A 20,325-nucleotide genomic window follows, 5' to 3' on the forward strand; every position below is an offset into this window, starting at 1 on the left:
TAAAAAAAAAAACTAGGAAGAAAAATACCGGATGGTCTCACTCATAGCAAGAATCTAGAATACTAAAATAAGAGACTAGGAAAAATAATATAAGAAAGTAAAAATCAAAATCAACAAACAACTATGAACCAGAGACACTCTATGAGGGTTGGGGGGCAGGGATAGGAGGGATTGGGGTCAAATAAGGGGGTTGCAATTGTATGGAGAATATAAAAATAAAATTTAAAAAAAGGAAAGAAGACATTACCTATATTTGAAAGAGTAGGTTTATTAGAAAAGGGACTCTCAGACTGAAGGTGAAGATATGGAGATTAAGAAACAAACCATCCACCCACAAAGATGATCCCCTCCCTACCAAAAGAAGATGATAAAAAAATAATGCTGCCCACCTGTTGGTGTGGCCTTTCACCAACTCTTTCCCTCAGCCAACTGTCTCCCGAAAGTCTACTGCCTACTCGTGACCTGTACCTGCCTGGACTTCTCACAGACCTCCCTCAATGGAGGCAGCTCTCATGAAGGCTGCCTGCCTGCAACCATGCAGGTCTCTCTCAGCAAACCTGTCCCTTTGGAACAGCACTTCTTGTTCACTGGTGCCCATGCAAGTGTCTTCGACTCTTCCATCACTTTCCCAGTACACCTGCCCTTTAAATATCACTAATGTCTCCTTCTCATGGAGAAACTCTCCTGGAAACTTGCTGCATGCTGCTGAAAGGAGAGATCTGGTGACACCTTTCCCAGAGTGAACCCCAGGACCCCACACTCCAAACCCACTGATTCCAAAAACCACATCACTGCAATGGAGATTGGTGGCCCAGGGAAGAGGATCCTACTCAGCTCTCCAGCACTCTCCAGAGGCCCAGACCAAAATAGCAACCACTAGCTCACTGGGAGCCTTCAGAGGCCTGAGAAGCAATTCTCCCCACACCTGTTTGTGTGTGTGTTGGTCAGTTGGTTGTCTGTTGTTCCTTTCCTTCTTCCCTATTTCTCTGTGTGAGTGCATGTGTGTGTGTCTGTGTCTGTGTGTGTGCATCATCTATTCTCATTTCTTCCCTTGAACATTACTACTTTCTCTTCTCCATCTATTGCATTCTGTCCTCCCAGCTCCTCTTTCCTCTCCCCTCTACTGGCCCCTTCCTTCCTTCTCTCACCCTTGTTCCTTTTACATGTCTGTATCATCCTCCTCTTTCCTCTTATCCCTTCTTTCTCACTTCTTACTCTCTTTTGATTCCTGTATGCATTGGAAACATGCTTAGAAGAGCTATCGGTTCAACAGACAAGTGCATTCCAACCATTCTGGAGCACCTACCAGTGGACTTGGCCTAAGCATTTGTCTAGGGGTGCAGCACTCCACACTAGACTCTTGGCCAACACAGGCCATGGGGTTGGATCCTATCCTATGCAGTGAGTCTGGAAAAGAAGGGGCTTCTGGAGCAAATCACAACCAGCTCAGAACAATATCTACCATAATAGAAGAGCCTTTAGACATGTACCAAGGTAGAAACTGCAGGAATCCCCCTACCACCAAGTACGGTAGCCACCAACAAAACAGGAAAAAGTTACAGGAAATAGAAGAGGGGTCAAGTTAAAGAGACAGGAAATGGAAACCACAACAGCTCTCACCTACACCTCTCCCCACCAGCAGCTGTAGCTCAGACACTAGACAGACACATCCATGCCTCAGCAAGATAAATCAGAAATCATGCCTACCAGCACCAGTGGCACAGGGGCACGACAAATAGAGCAAAGTTGAAGACTAATCAATGGAACAAAGGAAAATACATGCCAACAAGCAGGCCCTAGCTCACTGGAAACCTTCAGAGGCCTGAGAAACAATTCTCCTGTAACGCCCCAAAGGGACAGGTTTGTTGAGAGAGACCTGAAAATTAAGGTACTAGAGGGCATCCATAGAATAGCAGAGGAGTTCCAGTATTGCACGGGAAACCAGAAAAACAGAATAGATGAAGTGGAAGAATAAATCAGTACTCACAGAGATACAGATATAAAGAGAGCCAAAATAGAAAAGGAAAGAGAATCACAAAGGAAAAAGACTGAAGAAACACTGAGAACTCTCTGACACCATGAGAAAAGGAAATATAAGAATCATAAGAATATCAATGGTGAAGAAACATCAAGAAGTAATCACAAGAAACCTTCCCAAACATGAAGAAGGAAATTAAAACATACATATAAGGAGCTAGAAGGACACCAAGTTACCACAATGAAAGGAAAACTACAGCAAGACATATAATCATAAAACTTTGAAGAGTTCGAGAAAACAACAAAATAATGAAGCAGGCAAGGGGGGAGAAAAAGATAGCTTACAAGGAAAAATGATCAGGCTGACATCAGACTTCTCTGAGGAAATGCCACACAGACAAGAAGAGAATTGAGTGACATATTTAACAAGCTCTAAGTTAATAAAGGTCAACCAAGAATAGTCTGCCCCATAAAGCTCTCCTTCCTCTATGAAGTTAAAATAAGGACATTCTCAGAGAAGCAGAATCTCCAACAATTCATTACAATGAAACCCCCACTCCCAAATATAACAGAAGAAGCCCTAAATCCAAAACCGATGGAGGAATGAATAGGAAGAACGGAATAAGGTAAGGAATAGAATCGCAAAAAGGCAAACACGAAATGACAAAAGTGGATGCCAGTGTATCAATATTAGCTCTAAATACATGGACTAATCTCATCAATAAAAAAGACACCAAGAAGTGGCTGGGTTAAAAAAATATATCTGTCTACAAGAAACACATTGAACTACAAAAGATAAATATAGATTGAACGTAAAAGATTGGGAGAAAATCCTACAAGCAAATGGATGGAAATAGAAGGCAGGTACAGCTATACTTAGATAATAATAAAATGTTATAAGGAGACAAAGATAGACATAAGGGAGACATAAAACTCATCAACAAATGCTCACCAAATGAAGGAGCACCAAAATACATTAGACAATTGTTATCATCTCTGAAAGCAGACATTAGAGAAAATGCATATGTAGTAGGAGGCTTCAACACACCACTCTCACCAATGGTCAGATCAATGAGATAAAAAGTGAACAAGGAAACTAGAGCTCTCAATAGGACTCAGTCCTCATGGGCTTAGCGGGCTTCTATAGGACGCTGCACCCAAAAATATTGGAGCACACATTTTTCTCAAAGTCATATGGTTCCTTGTCCAGAATCAGTCACATATTGGGCCACAAGACCAACATCAACATAAACATTAAGATCAAAATCATCCCAACTATCTTCTCTGATCACAAACACATCAAACTCAAATAATCTGTCTAATGAAGAGACTGTCTAAAAAAGATTAAAACCCCCACTAATGGAAGAACAGTGGATTGTTGAGAAATCAAAGAAGAAAGAAAAAAATACCTTGGGAGGAGCACCAAGAAATGCATGACATTCAGACCATATGGGACTCAGCAAAAGTAGTTGTAAGAGCATCATAGTTGGCAATACATGCTAACATCAAGAAACAAAAAAGAACTCAAAGAACCAACCTAGTCACCCATCATAGAATGAGAGAAAGAACAAAAACCCAAAAGCCACTATAAGGAAGCAAATAATAAAAATAAAATCAGAAGTTAATTAAATAGAAATTAAAATAAACAATCCAAAAGATTGATGAAACCAAGTGGGTTATTTGAAAAAAAAATAAATAAAGTAGGCAAACCACAAGCCAGGCTCACAAAGAAGTAAGGGGAGAAGACACAAATAGCTTCATAAATGAACGTGGAGAAATTTTCACGGACACAACAGAAATCAAAAGAGTAACCAGAAATTGCTGTAAGGAGTATATGGAAACAAGTTTAACAATCTAGAAGAGACAGATAAATTCCTGGAACAGTCAAGTCCAGATAAAGAAGAAACAGAACGCCCAAACAGCCCAGTTACAAGCAGTGCAAAATATTCAGTTACCTTGCATAGATTAGGCACTGTAAATGCCTTTGTTTTAACAAAAATGCCTTTGTTTTACAGCTGCCCACAGGATAAAACAATGCAAAACCTGATTTGGCTTTTCTTTTTTTTTATTTTTTTTTAAAGTGTAGCAATGACATGCTGGATGCAGGGGCACTTCAGAATTTGTTTGTTTGTTTATTTATTTTATTTATGCAAGCACTGGGTATGGGAGGGCGAGAGAATTCATCAGAGCCAGAGCGGGGAACAGAACAGGCAGACTGACGAAATACACTGCTGAGGGGAGTGGCGGATGCTGCAGGAGAGGTCTGTCACGGCATGGTCTGTCGTGGGAACCTCGCTGGTGGCCGGGGATCGAACCGGCTCTGCAGAGGCTGTGGGCAGCTTCGCAGCCCAGCACTCAACTGCTGAGCTACCGGGCAGGCCCTGATGTGGCATTTCTTTAATGGGTTCAATGTATAGCCAACCAGGGTGTTCAGTAACCCCTTATACTACACTTGCATCCATCGTCATTGCTAAAACATATGAACATCTATGGCAATTAATTGGTAGAGACCCTAATTTTTTTATGTATGTTTTGCTCATGATATGATTTATATTTGTGGACATTTGATACCCACTGGCAAATTTCCAAAGCCATGTTCACTGGAGAAATGATGCAATATTACTGTCCTAAGCTTGTTTTGTTTGTTTTTGTTTTTAAGGTAACACTGTTCGGGGGTGCCACATGTAACACATTAACGGTGTTTGCAGATGGCACATTTCATGGCAAGTCTGCCTGTTGGATTTCTATTGCACATAAAATTGAAGCTGATACCTACCTTCAGCCCAAAAAAGATGTACTCTGTGCATTATGGTAGATAGAGATTTTCCCCGCCCCCTTAATGTTGCTTCTGACTCCAAGTATGCTGTCGGGCCATATCTGCTCGGCAAACTGCGTTAAAAATTCCAACGATAAACAATTGTTTTCCCTGTTGTTTGACACACAGTCGGTTATCAGAAATTGATCTTCTCCCTTTTACATCACACATATATGCTCGCATTCTCCTCAGCCAGGTCCACACACCAGAGACAACGCATTCGCCGATTGTCTTCTTGCTACTGTCTTTCAGCGCGCTTCTACATCCCACACACTTCTACATCAAAATGCACTCTTTGTTTCAACTGTTTCCTGGTCTCTAGTGCTCGCAGGGGTCTTATATGCATTGTGCCTGTGGCACTTGTGCACACTTATTTTTTTATTTTATATATTTTACACCATTTTTCATTTTTGCACAATGTATACATTTTCATCTTGGTTATAGTCCCCATACAATTCCCACCCCTCCTTCTTTTGATGCTACGCCCTATTTCCTCCGCCCCCTGTAGTGTGTCTCTCATTTGCAGTTGCTTATTGATTCTGATTGTTACTTTTTTGTAATTAGTCTTTTTCCTGGTCCCTGATTTAGGTTTTCTAAATTCCTAAATAGGGGATCCACTTATCCCCTATTATTGTCTACCCAGGAACCTTGACTCGGGGACTACATTCCAATGGACTTTGGCAAATGCCTATCACCCGCGTCACTTCATTTGAAAACAATCTTTTGTTCATGTGAGTGCGCATACAAGAGCTGGGGTACAGTGGCCAGATGTGGGGGGCGAGAGGATTCACCAGAGACAGAATGGGGAGCAGAACAGGCAGACTGACTGAAAAACACTTTTGAGGGGATCAGCGGGCATGACAGGAGAGGTCTGCTGTGGACCTGGCCAGGGACCGACTCATGCCACAGTGGCTACAGATAGCTTCATAGGTTGAGTCTTAATCCCTTGTGCCTCCACATTCTAAGTTTTTATGGTCTCTGCTTTGTCTGAATCATTTACTACTCTTACACACTTTTTGCTGTTATGGGGGGGGTGTCGGTTCTTAATAAAACTGACAATGGGTAGACTTAAGCTTCTAAGGTCTTTGCTTCTGTCCTCCACGTATGTGTCGTCTCTGGTAAACATGGCATCCCCTACAACCCTCAAGGTCAGGGCATAGTTGAACGTTAAGACTACCTTAAAGGTTATGATTCAAAAACACAAAGGGGAAGTAGTATCCCCTAAACCTGCAGATGTATTATCTCAAGCCCTGATTACTTTCATTTTTCACAACTGGCATGACGGCCTTATACCAGCAATGGTGCTCATCTTCCCCAAGCCTCTAAAGTACCTGCGGGTACACTGGAAGGATCCTGCCCATGGGCTTTGGAAAGGACCATCTCCGTTGCTTATCTGGGGGCGAGTCTTATGGTTGGGGGCTCCCCGGTGGCCAGTGGGTTGGGTGCGCACTACGAAGCTGTCCACAGCCGGTGAGGCGCGGGATCCACAGCCAGGGAGCTACCCACATGGCTAGGCAGAATTCTCCTCTCGCTTCAGTGCTCCCCTCAGCAGTGAAGTTCAGTCAGTCCGCCAGTTCTGATCCCCACAGCCGGTCAGCCCCGCACCAGCGGTGCCCCGGCTCTTCATCAGCCTCGCGCCAGCCCTTCTCTGCCCCCGGCTCAGCGCAGGCCCGCCCCCAGCCCCACACCTGGCTCATCGTCCAGCCCCACCCCAGCCCCACCCAGCCCCACCCCCTCTCATCGTCATCCCTCTCCAAGCTCGCCCATAGCCCCGCCCAGGCCCCGCCCCCAGCTCACGTCAGCCCCGCCCCAGGCCAGCTCTCCCTCGTCATCATCCCCGCCCAACGCTTGCCGGCAGCCCCGCCCCAGCCCTGCCCCATTTTATCGTCAGGCCCGCCCCAGCCACGCCCCCACGTCATCAGCCCCGCCCCAGCCCCGCCTGCGGCTCTTCGTCAGCTCTGACCCAGCCCCAGCCCCGCACATCATCAGCTCTGCCCCCGTCCTGGCTCACCAGAAGCCCGACCCAGCCCCGCCTGCAGCGCTCCCGCAGCCCCGCCCACCACGCGAGCCCCGCCCACCACTGAGCACCGCCCACCAGCATGTCCCACCACTCGATCCCCGCCCACCACTCGAGGCGCGCCCACCAATCGAGAACCGCCCACTAGCCCCTCCCACAAGCCCGGCCCACCACTCGAGCCCAGTCCGCCTGCCCCGCCCACCAGGCGAGCACTGCCCACCAGCCCGCCCACCACTCGAGCCCCGTCCACCAGCCCCGCCCACCACTGAGCACCGCCCACCAGCGTGTCCCACCACTCGAGCCCGCCCCACCACTCGGGCCCTGCCCTCCAGCCCCCGCCCACCACTCCAGCCCCCGCCTACCAGACCCGCCCACCAATAGAGCCCCGCCCACCAATAGAGCCCCGCCCACCAATAGAGCCCCGCCCACCAGCCCAGCCTAACACTTGAATCCGCCCACTACCCAAGCCCCGCCCACCACTCCAACCCCGCCCACTACTCGAGCCCCGCCCGCCAGGCGAGCCAAGCCCACCACTCGAGCCCCGCCCACAACTTGAGCCCTGCCCATCAGGCCAGCCCCGCCCACCAGGCCAGCCCGGCTGTGGACCACGCGGGGCCGCCCCGGGCCGCGGGGCGGGGCGCGGGTCCTCTCCTCCGTGGAAGTGGCGCTGGCGCCCTCCTTCCGACCGGCGCAGGAAACAGGTGACCGCGGCGTGGGGCGTGGACGCCGGCGAGGCGGGATGCCTGCGGTGCGCGGAGGGGCAGGCGCCCCGGTGTGCGCGCCTCCCGGGGCCGCGAGGGCGGGGTGCAGCCGCGAGGGCGGCGCCGGGACCTCGGAGCGGGCTGGGACTCCCGGGGTCTCCTGCTGCCTCCGGGGCGGGCTGCCGGCGGGGAGGACCCGGCGGTCGCGGCAGGCGGCGGTCCCCGAAGTGGTCTCTCTGCCCGCCTGCGTTGGGGGATTGTGAGGCCGGCCTCGCACCCCGTGAAGGGCAGTGGGCTGGGAGGAGACGCATCCCTGACCTCACGCCTCCTCCCACGGGCGCCGAGTCACGGAGCGTGGGGTGTCGCCACCCCATGCATATGACCCCCGGGCTCTCCCCTCCCTCTGATTCCAGGTAGACACCTTGCCAGGGGTTGTGCTTGTGTGGAGCCTGGGTGAGAGTGAGTTCTGCGTGGCCCTCCGGATCCCCTCTGCTTTCAAGGGCCAATGAGGTACGTGACCTGGGTCAGATTTGTATGGAGACAAAATTTACTCGAGCAAAGGCAACAAAACAGACACAACCATGGAGGGCACTGACTGCCATGGCACTCAGGTACCTGTTTCTCCTCAGCTCTTGTACTGAGAAGGTTCTGTAAATGGTTTCTGAATCCACAAGGCCCTTGGGGAGTGGACGGGTCAGTAAACTTCCCCTGAAGCTCCCACCCTAACCCCACAGGAAGTGCAGAATAAGTGGCAACTGCACTTGTCCTCCTCTGTGGCTGCTGAGATGTGATTCATGGGTAACGACCAACTCACCCTCCTACAGACCCAGGGCTTCTCCCATGTGTGTCCTCTGGTGTCGGATGAGGTTTGACTTCTGACTGAAGCCTCGCCCACACTCCCTGCAGACACAGGGCTTCTCCCCTGTGTGTGTCCTCTGGTGTGTGAGAAGGTGTGACTTCTGACTGAAGCCTCGCCCACACTCCCGGCAGACATAGGGCTTCTCCCCTGTGTGTGTCCTCTGGTGTGTGAGGAGATGTGACTTATGACTGAAGCCTCGCCCACACTCCCTGCAGACACACGGCTTCTCCCCTGTGTGTGTCCTCTGATGTGTGATGAGGTGTGACTTACTACTGAAGCCTCGCCCACACTCTCTGCAGACACACGACTTCTGCCCTTTGTGTGTCCTCTGGTGTGTGAGGAGGTGTGACTTCTGACTGAAGCCTCGCCCACACTCCCTGCAGACACAGGGCTTCTCCCCTGTGTGTGTCCTCTGGTGTGTGATGAGGTGTGACTTGCAACTGAGAGAGAGAAGGAAGGAGCGGGAGAGAGAGGCAGGGCAAGGGAGGGAGTGGGTGGGAAAGGGAAGAGAAGGGAGCGGAAGAGAGGGAAAGTGGGTGAAAAGGAAAGAGAGGGGAGGGAGGGAGAAGTAGGGGGAGGGAGGGATGGAAGAAGGGAGGGTGGAAAGAAGGGTTAAAGTAGGGTCATTGTCAGGGAATGTAGAAAACTTAAATAAGAGACCAGGAAAGAGAATACTATAAGAATCGAAATATCAAAATCAACTAAGATCTGTGAACCAGAGGAACTCTAAGGGGGTGAATCAGGTTTGGGGTTAAAAAAGTGGGTTACAATAAAATATAAAAATAAAATTGAAAGAAATTATTTTGTTGTTTCTTTAATTAAGCAAATTTTATAGTTACCTCATTTGGGCTCTGATATCCTTAATGAATGGAATATCATGGAAGTGATACAAAAGTACTGTTATACATAGGTGTAAGGCTATACCGTTAGAGTACTAGTGCTTTTGCTAAGGTCTCTTGTAAGAAATCTAAATCGATTTTAATTATGCCAGGCTAAATACGTGGAGTATCTATGGAAAAGAGCAGGTGGGGTATGATAGTCAATCAAGAAATACTGATGAGAATCACATGGGTTATAATGGAGAAGAAACAAGCCCTAGTATGGCCTGTGTAGATTTCCTGTGCTGGAGAGTTGTGAGATAATATAGTAACAAATTGTTAGCTTTAGCTCCTAAATTTGGTATAGGTTATGCAACAGTGGATATAAGCAGAGCACATATATATTAATAAAATATGTGTAGAAGAGGTTATGTTTGAAGACAATGCCTCAATGTTTACTGATGGCAAGAAATTAGTAATTAAATATTTTTCTTCTCCATGTCATTGTGAATGTCATTTACTGGAAACCAATGGATAATAATCATGAGGTATGATGTCAACAATTTTATGAATTATAATTATTAATTCCAAAAACACTTTTTTAAATGAAAGCCTCATAAAACATATTTACTATAGCCCGTGGGTTAATTAAAAGCTTGAGGAATTGTATAATGGTCAATGAAGGTACTTGGAGTAAAAGGAAGAGGGCCCAACTAAAAGAGATTCAGCATACCCGGGGTGAATAATCACAGTGTGGCCTTTTTACTGCGTATATAAGGTTCAAGGGAAAAAGACAGAAGTCCCTGAGCACCTGAAAATAAAAATTATTTTATTCCATTAGGATAACGTCAGCATAGTATGACTGCGAATGAAACCTAACTTGGAAAAAAAAAAAAAACAACCTAACTTGACTAGAACCCCGTGAGGTAACAATGCGGGGGGTGACGCATGCCTAGGCAACCACGTGTGCTAGGTGCCGGGATACAGGTGGTCTCGGTCGTTTACTCGCTGGACACTGCGGAACCCACGGAGGCAGGAGGCGGGCTGGATCGACACACACTAACTGTGGGAAGCTCAACTTCCTGGATGGGAAGCAGGAAGTCAAGAAAGCCAAAATTCCGTTACTTTAATTGAACACCGAGCGGTGAAAGACAGGTGGTTTTCCACCTGTTCGTCTAGATGGAAAGCTCAGATTCCGAAGATGAAGGCGACGGAGCGGAGAGCCTCGGCGGAAGTCAGACCGACCGACTCCTCCGGGAAGAAGATTTCTTCCGATTCGTAAATAATCTGACTGTAGAGGATTATAAACTTATGCGGGATAACAATTTGCTTGGCATCCCAGGAGAAAGTACAGAAGAAGAACTGCTGAGAAGACTTCAACTTCTTAAAGAAGACGCACCACAAAACACAGATGAAAACACAGGTATGTTTCACTTTCGGGGGGAATAGGATGGGAGGGGTAAGGAACATAATATTCGCCAAATATTATATCGAATGGGGTACAAATTAATTTGGTGCTAAGTAACTTCTCATTTAAAACAAAACAAAACAAAACAAAAACTGGCATTTACTTATCTGGTGGTAAAAATGCCAAGGTGTTTGCCCCCTTATCATATTTAGCTGTTTTTAATTGGGAAAATTTATACAATAGCCTGTGGATATTTTTGTTGGTTTTCCACCTCCAATAAAAGTTCCTTCTACTTGCTAAATTATTTCATATGTCATTAGACATAGGACTTTCATACTCTAATGATTCTCAAACGGAGGTAATTTTGTTTTCTCCCCATACGGGAGTATCTGGAGCTATTTTGGCTTCTCGCAATGGAGGGTGGCTGTTACTGGCAGGTAGCAGATACAGGACAGGGATGCTGCCAAACATCCCACAACGCACAGGATGGCTTCTCAAAAAAAACAAATGACATCAAAATGTAAATATTGCTAAAGTTCAGAAACCCTGCTCTCACCTAAGGTCTCCTGTTTATCTCCCAGTATAAAGTTGACAATTTTACTCTCATGAAGTGCATGATACGGTGGTTTGGTTCTTAAATATTGCCTACTTATTTACTATGCAACGTTCACCCTACTCATTTTCTCTCCCCTTCATTTCAGACCAGTCACAAATCTTGGTAACTTTAAAGGGATACAAATAACTTTCAACCTATAAACCTTCTTTATATGTGTGTAATAGCTAGAACAGACTTTTTTAATTTTTTAAAAAAATATTATTTTAGATATATCTTACATCATTTCTCACAACTTTTCACATTCTTCACATCATCTTTCACATTTTTGCACAATATATGCATTTTCATCCTACTTGCTCATGGTGAGTTATGTTATGGACTCGTTGGAATCTGACAGCTAAAATCTTATTGCAGGTTTTTGCATCAGTGCTCATTAGGGAGATTGACCTGTAGTTTTCTCTTTTTTTGAGTTGCCCTTGTTCGGTTTTGGTGTTAGTGTAATGTTGGCTTCATAGAACGTGTTTGTTATTGTCCCTTCCTTCTCAATATTTTGGAAGAGTTTGTGAAGGATAGGCACTAATTCGTCTCTGAATCTTTGGTAGAATTCATTTGTAAATCCATCAGGCCCTGGGCTTTGGTTTTGGGGGAGGGTTTTGATTACCATTTCAATTTCACTGCTTGTAATTGGGCTGTTTAGGTGTTCTGTTTCTTCTGTGTCCAGTTTTGGGTGATTGTAAAGTTGTAGGAATTTGTCCATCTCTTCTGGATTGTTGAACTTGTTTGCCTATAACTGTTCATGGTAGTTCTGATCATTCTTTTGATTTTAGAACAGAATATTAAAAAAAAACACTTTATCAAAAATTACCTAGGATGAGAGCCTAGCAATAATGTAATAAACTAATAAGAATTAGACAATAATGTGTAACTGAATTTATAAACCAGCACTGCACATTAACTGGTATTTACCTTGTTTAACTTCATTAGTATTTTGATAGTGAATGAAAAATTGTGGAATGCACCAATCCTCCCAAAGTGGTACACAAGACTGTATATGATGAAACACTGAAATTGGAATTTCTCCAGATTCCTTTTCAAAAATCCAGTTCTTCAAATTCATACAGGGTTAGCTAACTTTTTTCATAACTAATAAATTGAAACATTTCTGCCTTATCAATTTGGACAGTGCAGTTTACAAACTATTAACTATAAATATGAGCTCTGCCCAAAGCATAAGCATTTTATTTTTTATTATTATTTATTTATTTTTAAAATAAATTTTATTTTTATATTCCCCATACAATTGCAACCCCCTTATTTTGACCCCAATCCCTCTCCTTCCTACCCCCACCCCCCTTAGAGTGTCTCTGGTACATAGTTTTTTGTTGATTTTGATTTTCACTTTCTTATCATTATTCATTTTCCTGGTCCCTTATTTAAGTTTTCTAGATTCCTGCTATGAGTGAGACCAGCCGGTATTTTTCTTTTTCTTTCTGGCTTATTTTGCTGAGCATGATCCCTTCCAGTGCCATCCATGTTGCTGCAAATTGCATGTGTTGATCTTTTTTGAATGCTGAGTAATATTCCATGGTGTATATGGACCACATCTTCATCCAGTCATCTATTTTTGGGCGTTTGGGCTGTTTCCAAAGCTTAGCTATTGTTAAACAGTGCTGCTATAAACATAGGGGTGCAGGTGCCCTTTGGAATTGATGTTTCTGTGTCCTTTGGGTAAATCCCTAGGAGTGGAATTGCTGGATCATATGGAAGCTTTATCTTTAGTATGTCCAGAAATCTCCACACAACTCTCCATAGTGGTTGGGCCAGTTTGCACTCCCACCAACAGTGCAGGAGAGTTCCTTTTTCTCCACATCCTCGCCAACGTTTGTTGTTGCTAGTTTTTTTAATATGTGCCAAGCATGAGTATTTTAATTCTCAGTTTTCATTTTGAACAATGTGTTAGAGTGTCATATTTAATTGTGGTAGTTCCTTTATAAAAAACACCCGCCCTCTCTTGCTAACAGGTGGGGGAGACTCCTCAGATGATGTGTCCAGTGGTGACTCTCTAAGAGACTGGCTTAACTCTGTTACACAAACTGAACATGTGTCAGGTGAGCAAAGAGAAAACCAATCTTGGAGAGCAGTGACCCAGATTGATCCAAACAGTGAATATTCCAAAATAAATTCAGAAAGAAATGCTAACCATATCGCTGAGAGCTGGAGTAGGGAGAATGAATATGCACCATCTCCAAGACTTCATGGAACTGAAAATGCGGAAGATAGCCAAAGCCAAATGGAAAATTCACCGTGTGAATCAATATATACAAAACCATTTAGGTGTGAACAAAGCACAAATGTCTCATTATTGGACATCCTACCTACCAAAGGTCAGAGGAGAGCAAGAAGCAGAAGCCCAGACCATAGAAGAACCAGAGCTAGACCTGACGGTAGGTCACCTTCAGATTTACTGATTGAAATCACAGAAGGATTTCCTCATGGCATAAGACCTTGGAATTTTCATGATCTACGGGGAAATGAAATTGAAAGATATTCTACAACTCAGCACCAAGAAACATCCAGACAGCCAGTAACTACACCCGAGTTGCAAAACAGAGGTTCCTCTGTAACCTCTGAAATAGGAAATGTCACTCAAGATGAATATTCTTCAGACTCAGACAGCATTGGTGATCCTTGGGGATCAAGGTTGATGAATTCAGCTATACTCTCTGATACAGAAGAAGGAAGAGTTCCATCTAGAGAAAATTATCAGGAAGACAGCATAGTTAGTAGAACTCAGTTAACATCTGAGAGACCAAACAATGCTGAGACATTAGAAAGTGAAAAAGGAAGACTTAGCCGTATGTTCTCACATTCTGAGCAGGCTGATAGGATAGCTTATGACAATACCAATAGACTTTCCCTTCACAGACTTTTAAGTTCTTGTTGCAGTGATGCAACATCTTCTGCAATTCAGAACACATCAGAGCAGACAATGACAGGTTTTAGTGACTCAAGTAACCATATGGACACTACCAACAGACTTTCCCCTCATAGATTTTTATGTTCTTGTTGCAGTGACACATCTGCAATTCAGAACACATTGGAACAGACAATGACTGTTTTTACTGATTCAAGTAACCTTAAGGGCAGTACCAACAGACTTTCCCTTCATAGATTTTTATGTTCTTGTTGCAGTGATGCAACATCTTCTGCAATTCAGAACACATCAGAGCAGACAATGACCGGTTTTAGTGACTCAAGTAACCATATGGGCAGTACCAACAGACTTTCCCATCACAGACTTTTAAATTCTTGCTGCAGTGACACAACATCTGCAATTCAGATCACATCAGAGCAGACAATGGCCGGTTTTATTGACTCAGATAACCATATGGGCACTACCAGCAGACTTTCCCTTCATAGATTTTTATGTTCTTGTTGCAGTGACACAACATCTTCTGCAATACAGAACACATCAGAGCAGACTATGACCGGTTTTAGTGACTCAAGTAACCATATGGATAGTGACAGTAATTTGGAGCCTAATGTCTCAGCACCAAGTCCAGGCATAGAAAGGACATCATCACCAAATGGAAGAGATGGTTCTGGTAATAGTACTTCTGATATCAATGCAATTCCTAGAATTTATTTCCATCCATGTTCGCCATCAGTTTCTAGATCGAGCTCCAACTATGCTCCTAGTTCCAGTTCTACTCCTATTTCTAGTTCCAGCTCCAGTGATAACATTTCAGTCATCAGTTCACAGCTATTTGAAGGCAATGATGAAAGGAGCATATCAGGATTATCAGAGTACACAATAGGGAGTAGACCTATGTCGCCGGTAATGTTTGACGATGGTGACTCTTGGACCTCCCTTAATCTGGATCACTTTTTCCTCTTAGAAGAAGATCAGCATCAATCTACAGGTCTCACCAAAGTCCAAATTGACAACTTGGCTATAAGATCATTCGGTGAAACTGATGCATTGAAACCCTGTAGCATATGCATCACAGAGTTCACAGAAGGCAACAAGATCCTCACACTACCTTGTACCCATGAATATCACGTACACTGCATCGATCGCTGGCTGTCAGAGAACACTACCTGTCCTATTTGTCGCAGGGAAGTAGTTGATCCTGCTGAGAGGGAAAATTCTAATTGAGATACCAATTCTCAGCTCTAAAAGCTGTTTTAGTGATGGGCAAATGATGCTCACCTGACAACACTCACCTGTCTCACGTCCATGTTTGGAGTAATACTTAAATATAATAATCTGAATGTAAACTGAAAATTTTATGCAATAATATGAACTGAATCATTAGTTGCTGAAGGAATTATTGGATTGCCCCCCAAGTTCTCCTCAATAACAATAGTAAATGTTAACAGTGTGAACTGAATTATTGGTTCCTGGAGGAGTTATGGACTTTTCTCAATTTTTCTGTTCCATAATGGAAAGTATTAGAAACTCAATATTATCCTTCCTGACAATAAAAATTATCTTCCCACTATAATGAGTTACTTGATTTTAACAAACTTCACAGGTACACTGGGTTGGGATCTTCCTGATCCTGACTTGATTTTAACAAACTTCACAGGTACACTGGGTTGGGATCTTCCTGATCCTGAGAGTAACATCTTAAAATGATATAATAAGTCCAGATAAATCCTAGTAGTCTTTTATCTAGTCTTATAAATCCCAGATATCTCATAGTCTTGTCCCATCTTGCATGCACACATAAAGAAACAGCAACCAAAATGATTAAAAAATTTATTAGAGTCACTCACCAAAAGAAGTCATGCTATTTTCATAAAATTCCATAGAAAACTTTGAAAAATTTCCAGTGTTTCTCCCTAGCAGATTGTCCCACCTCCAGGGAACCCTGAAATTTCTCCCATCCCCCATTATCAGTGTATCAGGGTCTTGGACAAAAATTGATGGCACGCTTGAAAAGTGTGATAGAATAGCATTCAATGAAGAGACTACTTACTAATGTAAAGAATGAAGGACCCTGAGGTTAGCAAGTCTGATGTTATTACCACTAGGCCCAAAGGCACATATAGAGGCAACAGTTCTTACAACCCAGAAATGTCCTACAGTTGTTGTAGATGGCCGCCCAAAAAGAACTGTGACCTTGGGCCTCCCTCATGGTGCAAGGGGTTGAGATGTAGCCTATGAAGCTATATGCAGCCACCTGCAGCCCAGGTTCCATCCCCAGTCAGGGAGCAACCCACATGGTGCAGCAGACCTCTCCTGATTTTCCCGCTGCTCCCCTCAGCAGTGTATTTTACTCAATCCACCTGTTCTGCTCCCTATTCTGTCTCTGTTTAACCCTCTCACCCCCCACACCTCTGGCCTTTACCCCACACCTCTTGTATGCATAAATAAATAAATATTTATAAAAGATTATATCTTTATAAATGAATGGTAGCCACTGACAACTTACACCCTGAGAGGAAGGAACCATGGGAATAAATACCATGACTACTGTCCTCCTGATTCCTTTCCTCCTGCTTATAGTTCACATTAGCTAAACTCAACCTGAATACACAGCATAGGTTGATAAAGCTCCTAAGGAAGCATGGTATAACATTTGGTTATGATTAGTCATGGTCTTAGCGTGATTCTTTTATGGCAAATTTTATACCAGTCTTCCTTTCCAATAAGAACACAGTAAATGATTTTTCTTCTAATTCTGCCCAGTAGCATCTTTCTTTCTTTTTTCTCTTTTTTTTGTATACAGGCCAGTAAAGCACATTTGGCTTAAAAATTAAATCCTATTTTAGGAGAGAGTATATGGATTTATAACTTAAAGCAATAGTCATAAAATTGGCATGAAGTGCAACCTATATAAAAGTGGGCACTGTTAAAGAATAGGTGTTCTAAAAATCTTGTGAGTATCCTCATACCCTGTATATATTATGTGAATTGTTAGTAGTCATTAAACTCTGCATTTTTAGTCATTAAAACAGCATCTTTAACATCATAAAAATGTGGGGCTTGGAGAAGCATTATCAGAAAATTCCTTTCTCTCTCATCCATATTCATTTAGGACAGACAATAATTATCAGCCAACTCTAGGCTCTGGGATGTCCATTCAGATATAACTAAGTCACTATACAATTATCTACCACCCTTGAACTTCACATCTTCAATTCCAGCAGTGTATTTTTTAGGAGCTATTATAACTATCTAAAATATATTTTTAAAATTTTTCTTAGGTTTGTTTTCTTGCCTACTCCTACCCCAAAATAGAAGTTTCAAAAGATCTATTTTTTATTTGTTATTGCTACATTTCTAAAGATTAGAACAGCTACTGGGAGTGTGTGTGTATACATATATGATATTATATATACTATATAATCTATAGTATATAATCTATATAGTATAGAATATACTCAATTAAAATATGCAAAATGAGCAAAAATTCTACCAAAGAAAACTCTTAATTATTATTTTTTTGGTATTTTTCTGGTATTGTGGGTTTTTTGAAAGTTTTTCATTCTGTTTCACAATTGTTGGATGATTTCAGTATCCCAGGCTCATTTTTCACCCTTTACTCTCCAAAGAAATATTTTAATATATTTACCAAGGATCCTGTATTTCATGTATTCATCCTAGATTTCTTTCACTTAGTTAACATAATTGTATACTATTCCTTGCTTGTTAAGTTACAACACCTGCCAAACCTTTTACAAATTATTTTATTCATTCAACACATATATACTTACCTAGACTATGTGAGGCCCAATGCTGGGTGCCAGACTTAACAAGTATAGCACCTACGATAAAGAAATATATTGAATTTTAAAGCACACTGATGAAAAAACATATGGTGACACTCCATGTGATGAATGCCCTGAGAGAGATTCAGGATAGGGTGTAATGAAATGATCTAGGAGGGACAATGTACTCTAATAAGAAGTCAAAACTCCCTACAATTAAGTGGTATCTGAACTGTAGCTTGTAGGATGATAAACAATTAGCCAAATAAGAAGGTCATTCATTTTATTCTAAGCAAAATGAACACTGCAAGCAAACATGTGATACATAGCAGAGCACTGAAAATTCAGAGATCAGTAAGTAATGCAATGTGGTTGAATCATCATACTCTAGAGCAGAGTAAGAAGAATTGAGTATTTTAGCAAAGCATGAAGACATGAGGCAGACAGGTAACAGCTGGCTTTGTATATATCATGCTGAAGAGTTGCACTAGATTTACCAAGTAATGAATAGTCATTGCTATTTTAGTAATAAGAATAAAACTATTCCAATTTGAGTGTGGCCATACTAGCAGGTATGTGCAAAACATATTAGAGAAAAAAACAGTCCTACATATAGAGCTATGACATTATTTGGATTAAAAAAATATATAAAGTTCTGAAGTAATGGTATAACAGCTGAGACATGGATAGATACAGATTCAAGTATTATTAGAGAAGCAAAATAAAATTTGATGCTTGGATAATTTAAAGTTGATCTCAAATTTCCTATTGGGGAGACTGAGTAGATGGTGGGAAATTCTACTAGTATAAGAAATACTACACAACTGGCTTGTCATTGTAGATAGGACAAATGACAAGATTGTATCACTGAGCTTTGAGATGTCAGAGATATATTAGTGGTGATGTTTATCTAGCTCTTACGAATATCCAGTAAGCTTCCAAATTAGAACAAAATTGCTAATTGAAGTCAAAGAAGTACAAGAAGTACTTTTATTGCTTATAAAAGTCTGTTAAGTATTAAAGGAAGAGGGAGATGGATGTCATCTCCCATGGAACAGGAGCAGTAGAAGGTAGTCAGGTACATAGAGATATCAAAGATACCTCAGACACAAAAAGAGAGGTATAAAGACAATCAAAAATATGATGTGACATAAGCCAAGAAAATAGAGTATTTCCAGAAGAGAATGTCAAGAGATTATCTGAAGAGTCTCTCTAGTTCAAAAGTCACTAAATACATTTTAAAAAAATAAAATATTTTATTTAAAAAGATGATTTTAAGTAAAAGCCTAGTACTCTGTCATAATGGACATAATTCATTAAAGACTACAATTCTGTTGAATTTTAAAATGTTTACTTATTTTTGTTATCTTAAGTAACATGCAAAAAATCTTTGTGAATATATCTTTACATTTACTTAAAAAATTACTAGATGTGGAAATTATCAGGTCCAGGGTTATGAATCGTTTTAAGGCCACTGATCTATAATGCCAAAAACATTACAAAGTAATAAAAATTTGCATTCTCCCGAGAAATCTGTCATAATTACCAAGCAGTAGATTACTACCAACATTATGTCATTGTAAACAATAAGGGGGAAAACAATTTTGTCAACAAGAAATAGCTTTTTGTCAAATGATGGGCAAAAAAAATGTTAATTTTTTTAGTGTACTTGATTAGTATTGAGGTTATTAATTTGTCACAAGAGCATTGGGAGTGGGGAACTGCCAGTTTATACTTTCAGTATTTTTAAATATTGTGAATTTTTTTCTGATTTTTTGTATGAGACATCAATTTATATGTATATATTTATATATTATATGTATCTCACTTTAAATATAACATATTTGGGGCTCGGGAGAAAAAAATCAAATATACAACATATATACTATTTATCCCATGTCATAGAACCTGCTCATGTTACCTTTTTGTTAATGGTTATGATTAATATAGTACAATGTTAAATCTATTTTTTATTATTTCCTGCTTCCCATATGCATGAAATGTATACATTCCTTTAAAAATCATATATTCATGTTTGTTTCTTCCCAATTTTAATGTGTATTTCTCTTAAACCCTTCTGAATTACAAATATTGATATCCATCAAAAAAATTCCCTGGTTAACACTGTATAGTATTGAGTCATATCTAGCACCCACTTAAAGGTTCTAAGTAGTAATTCCACCAGTGTTCTAACAAATGCAAAATTTCTTGTTTATAAAAATATACTTTCCTTCATGTTAAAAAAGTCAATCATTTCTAACTTAAAATTTGGAATTGATGCAGAACTTTACAAAGTGACTTTTAAGAATGCACTGAGGTTAATTAAATTATTACTAGTACTATTTCACCTTGCCTGAATGAATCAAAGAAAACCTGTTTGGGCTTATTTTTCTAGACTTTGTGCTTCACCTCTAATTTTAATTTTTACATTAAGAAACTGAGACACTAATGTGA

General features: G+C 42.0%; 1 protein-coding gene across 1 annotated transcript; it reads left to right on the forward strand.

Moving 5' to 3' along the window:
• Positions 1-10,119: 10,119 nt before the first annotated feature.
• On the forward strand, positions 10,120-15,646 carry LOC119250766 (E3 ubiquitin-protein ligase RLIM-like). The gene is made up of 2 exons (XM_037518382.2): positions 10,120-10,610; positions 13,173-15,646. Exons 1-2 carry the CDS (start codon positions 10,367-10,369, stop codon positions 15,308-15,310), a joined length of 2,382 nt encoding a protein of 793 aa, XP_037374279.1. The 5' UTR covers positions 10,120-10,366; the 3' UTR covers positions 15,311-15,646.
• The last annotated feature ends 4,679 nt before the right edge of the window (positions 15,647-20,325 follow it).

This window comes from Talpa occidentalis, unplaced genomic scaffold (assembly GCF_014898055.3).
Source record: "Talpa occidentalis isolate TD23 unplaced genomic scaffold, MPIMG_talOcc4v2.1 talOcc4.18, whole genome shotgun sequence".
NCBI lineage: Eukaryota > Metazoa > Chordata > Mammalia > Eulipotyphla > Talpidae > Talpa > Talpa occidentalis.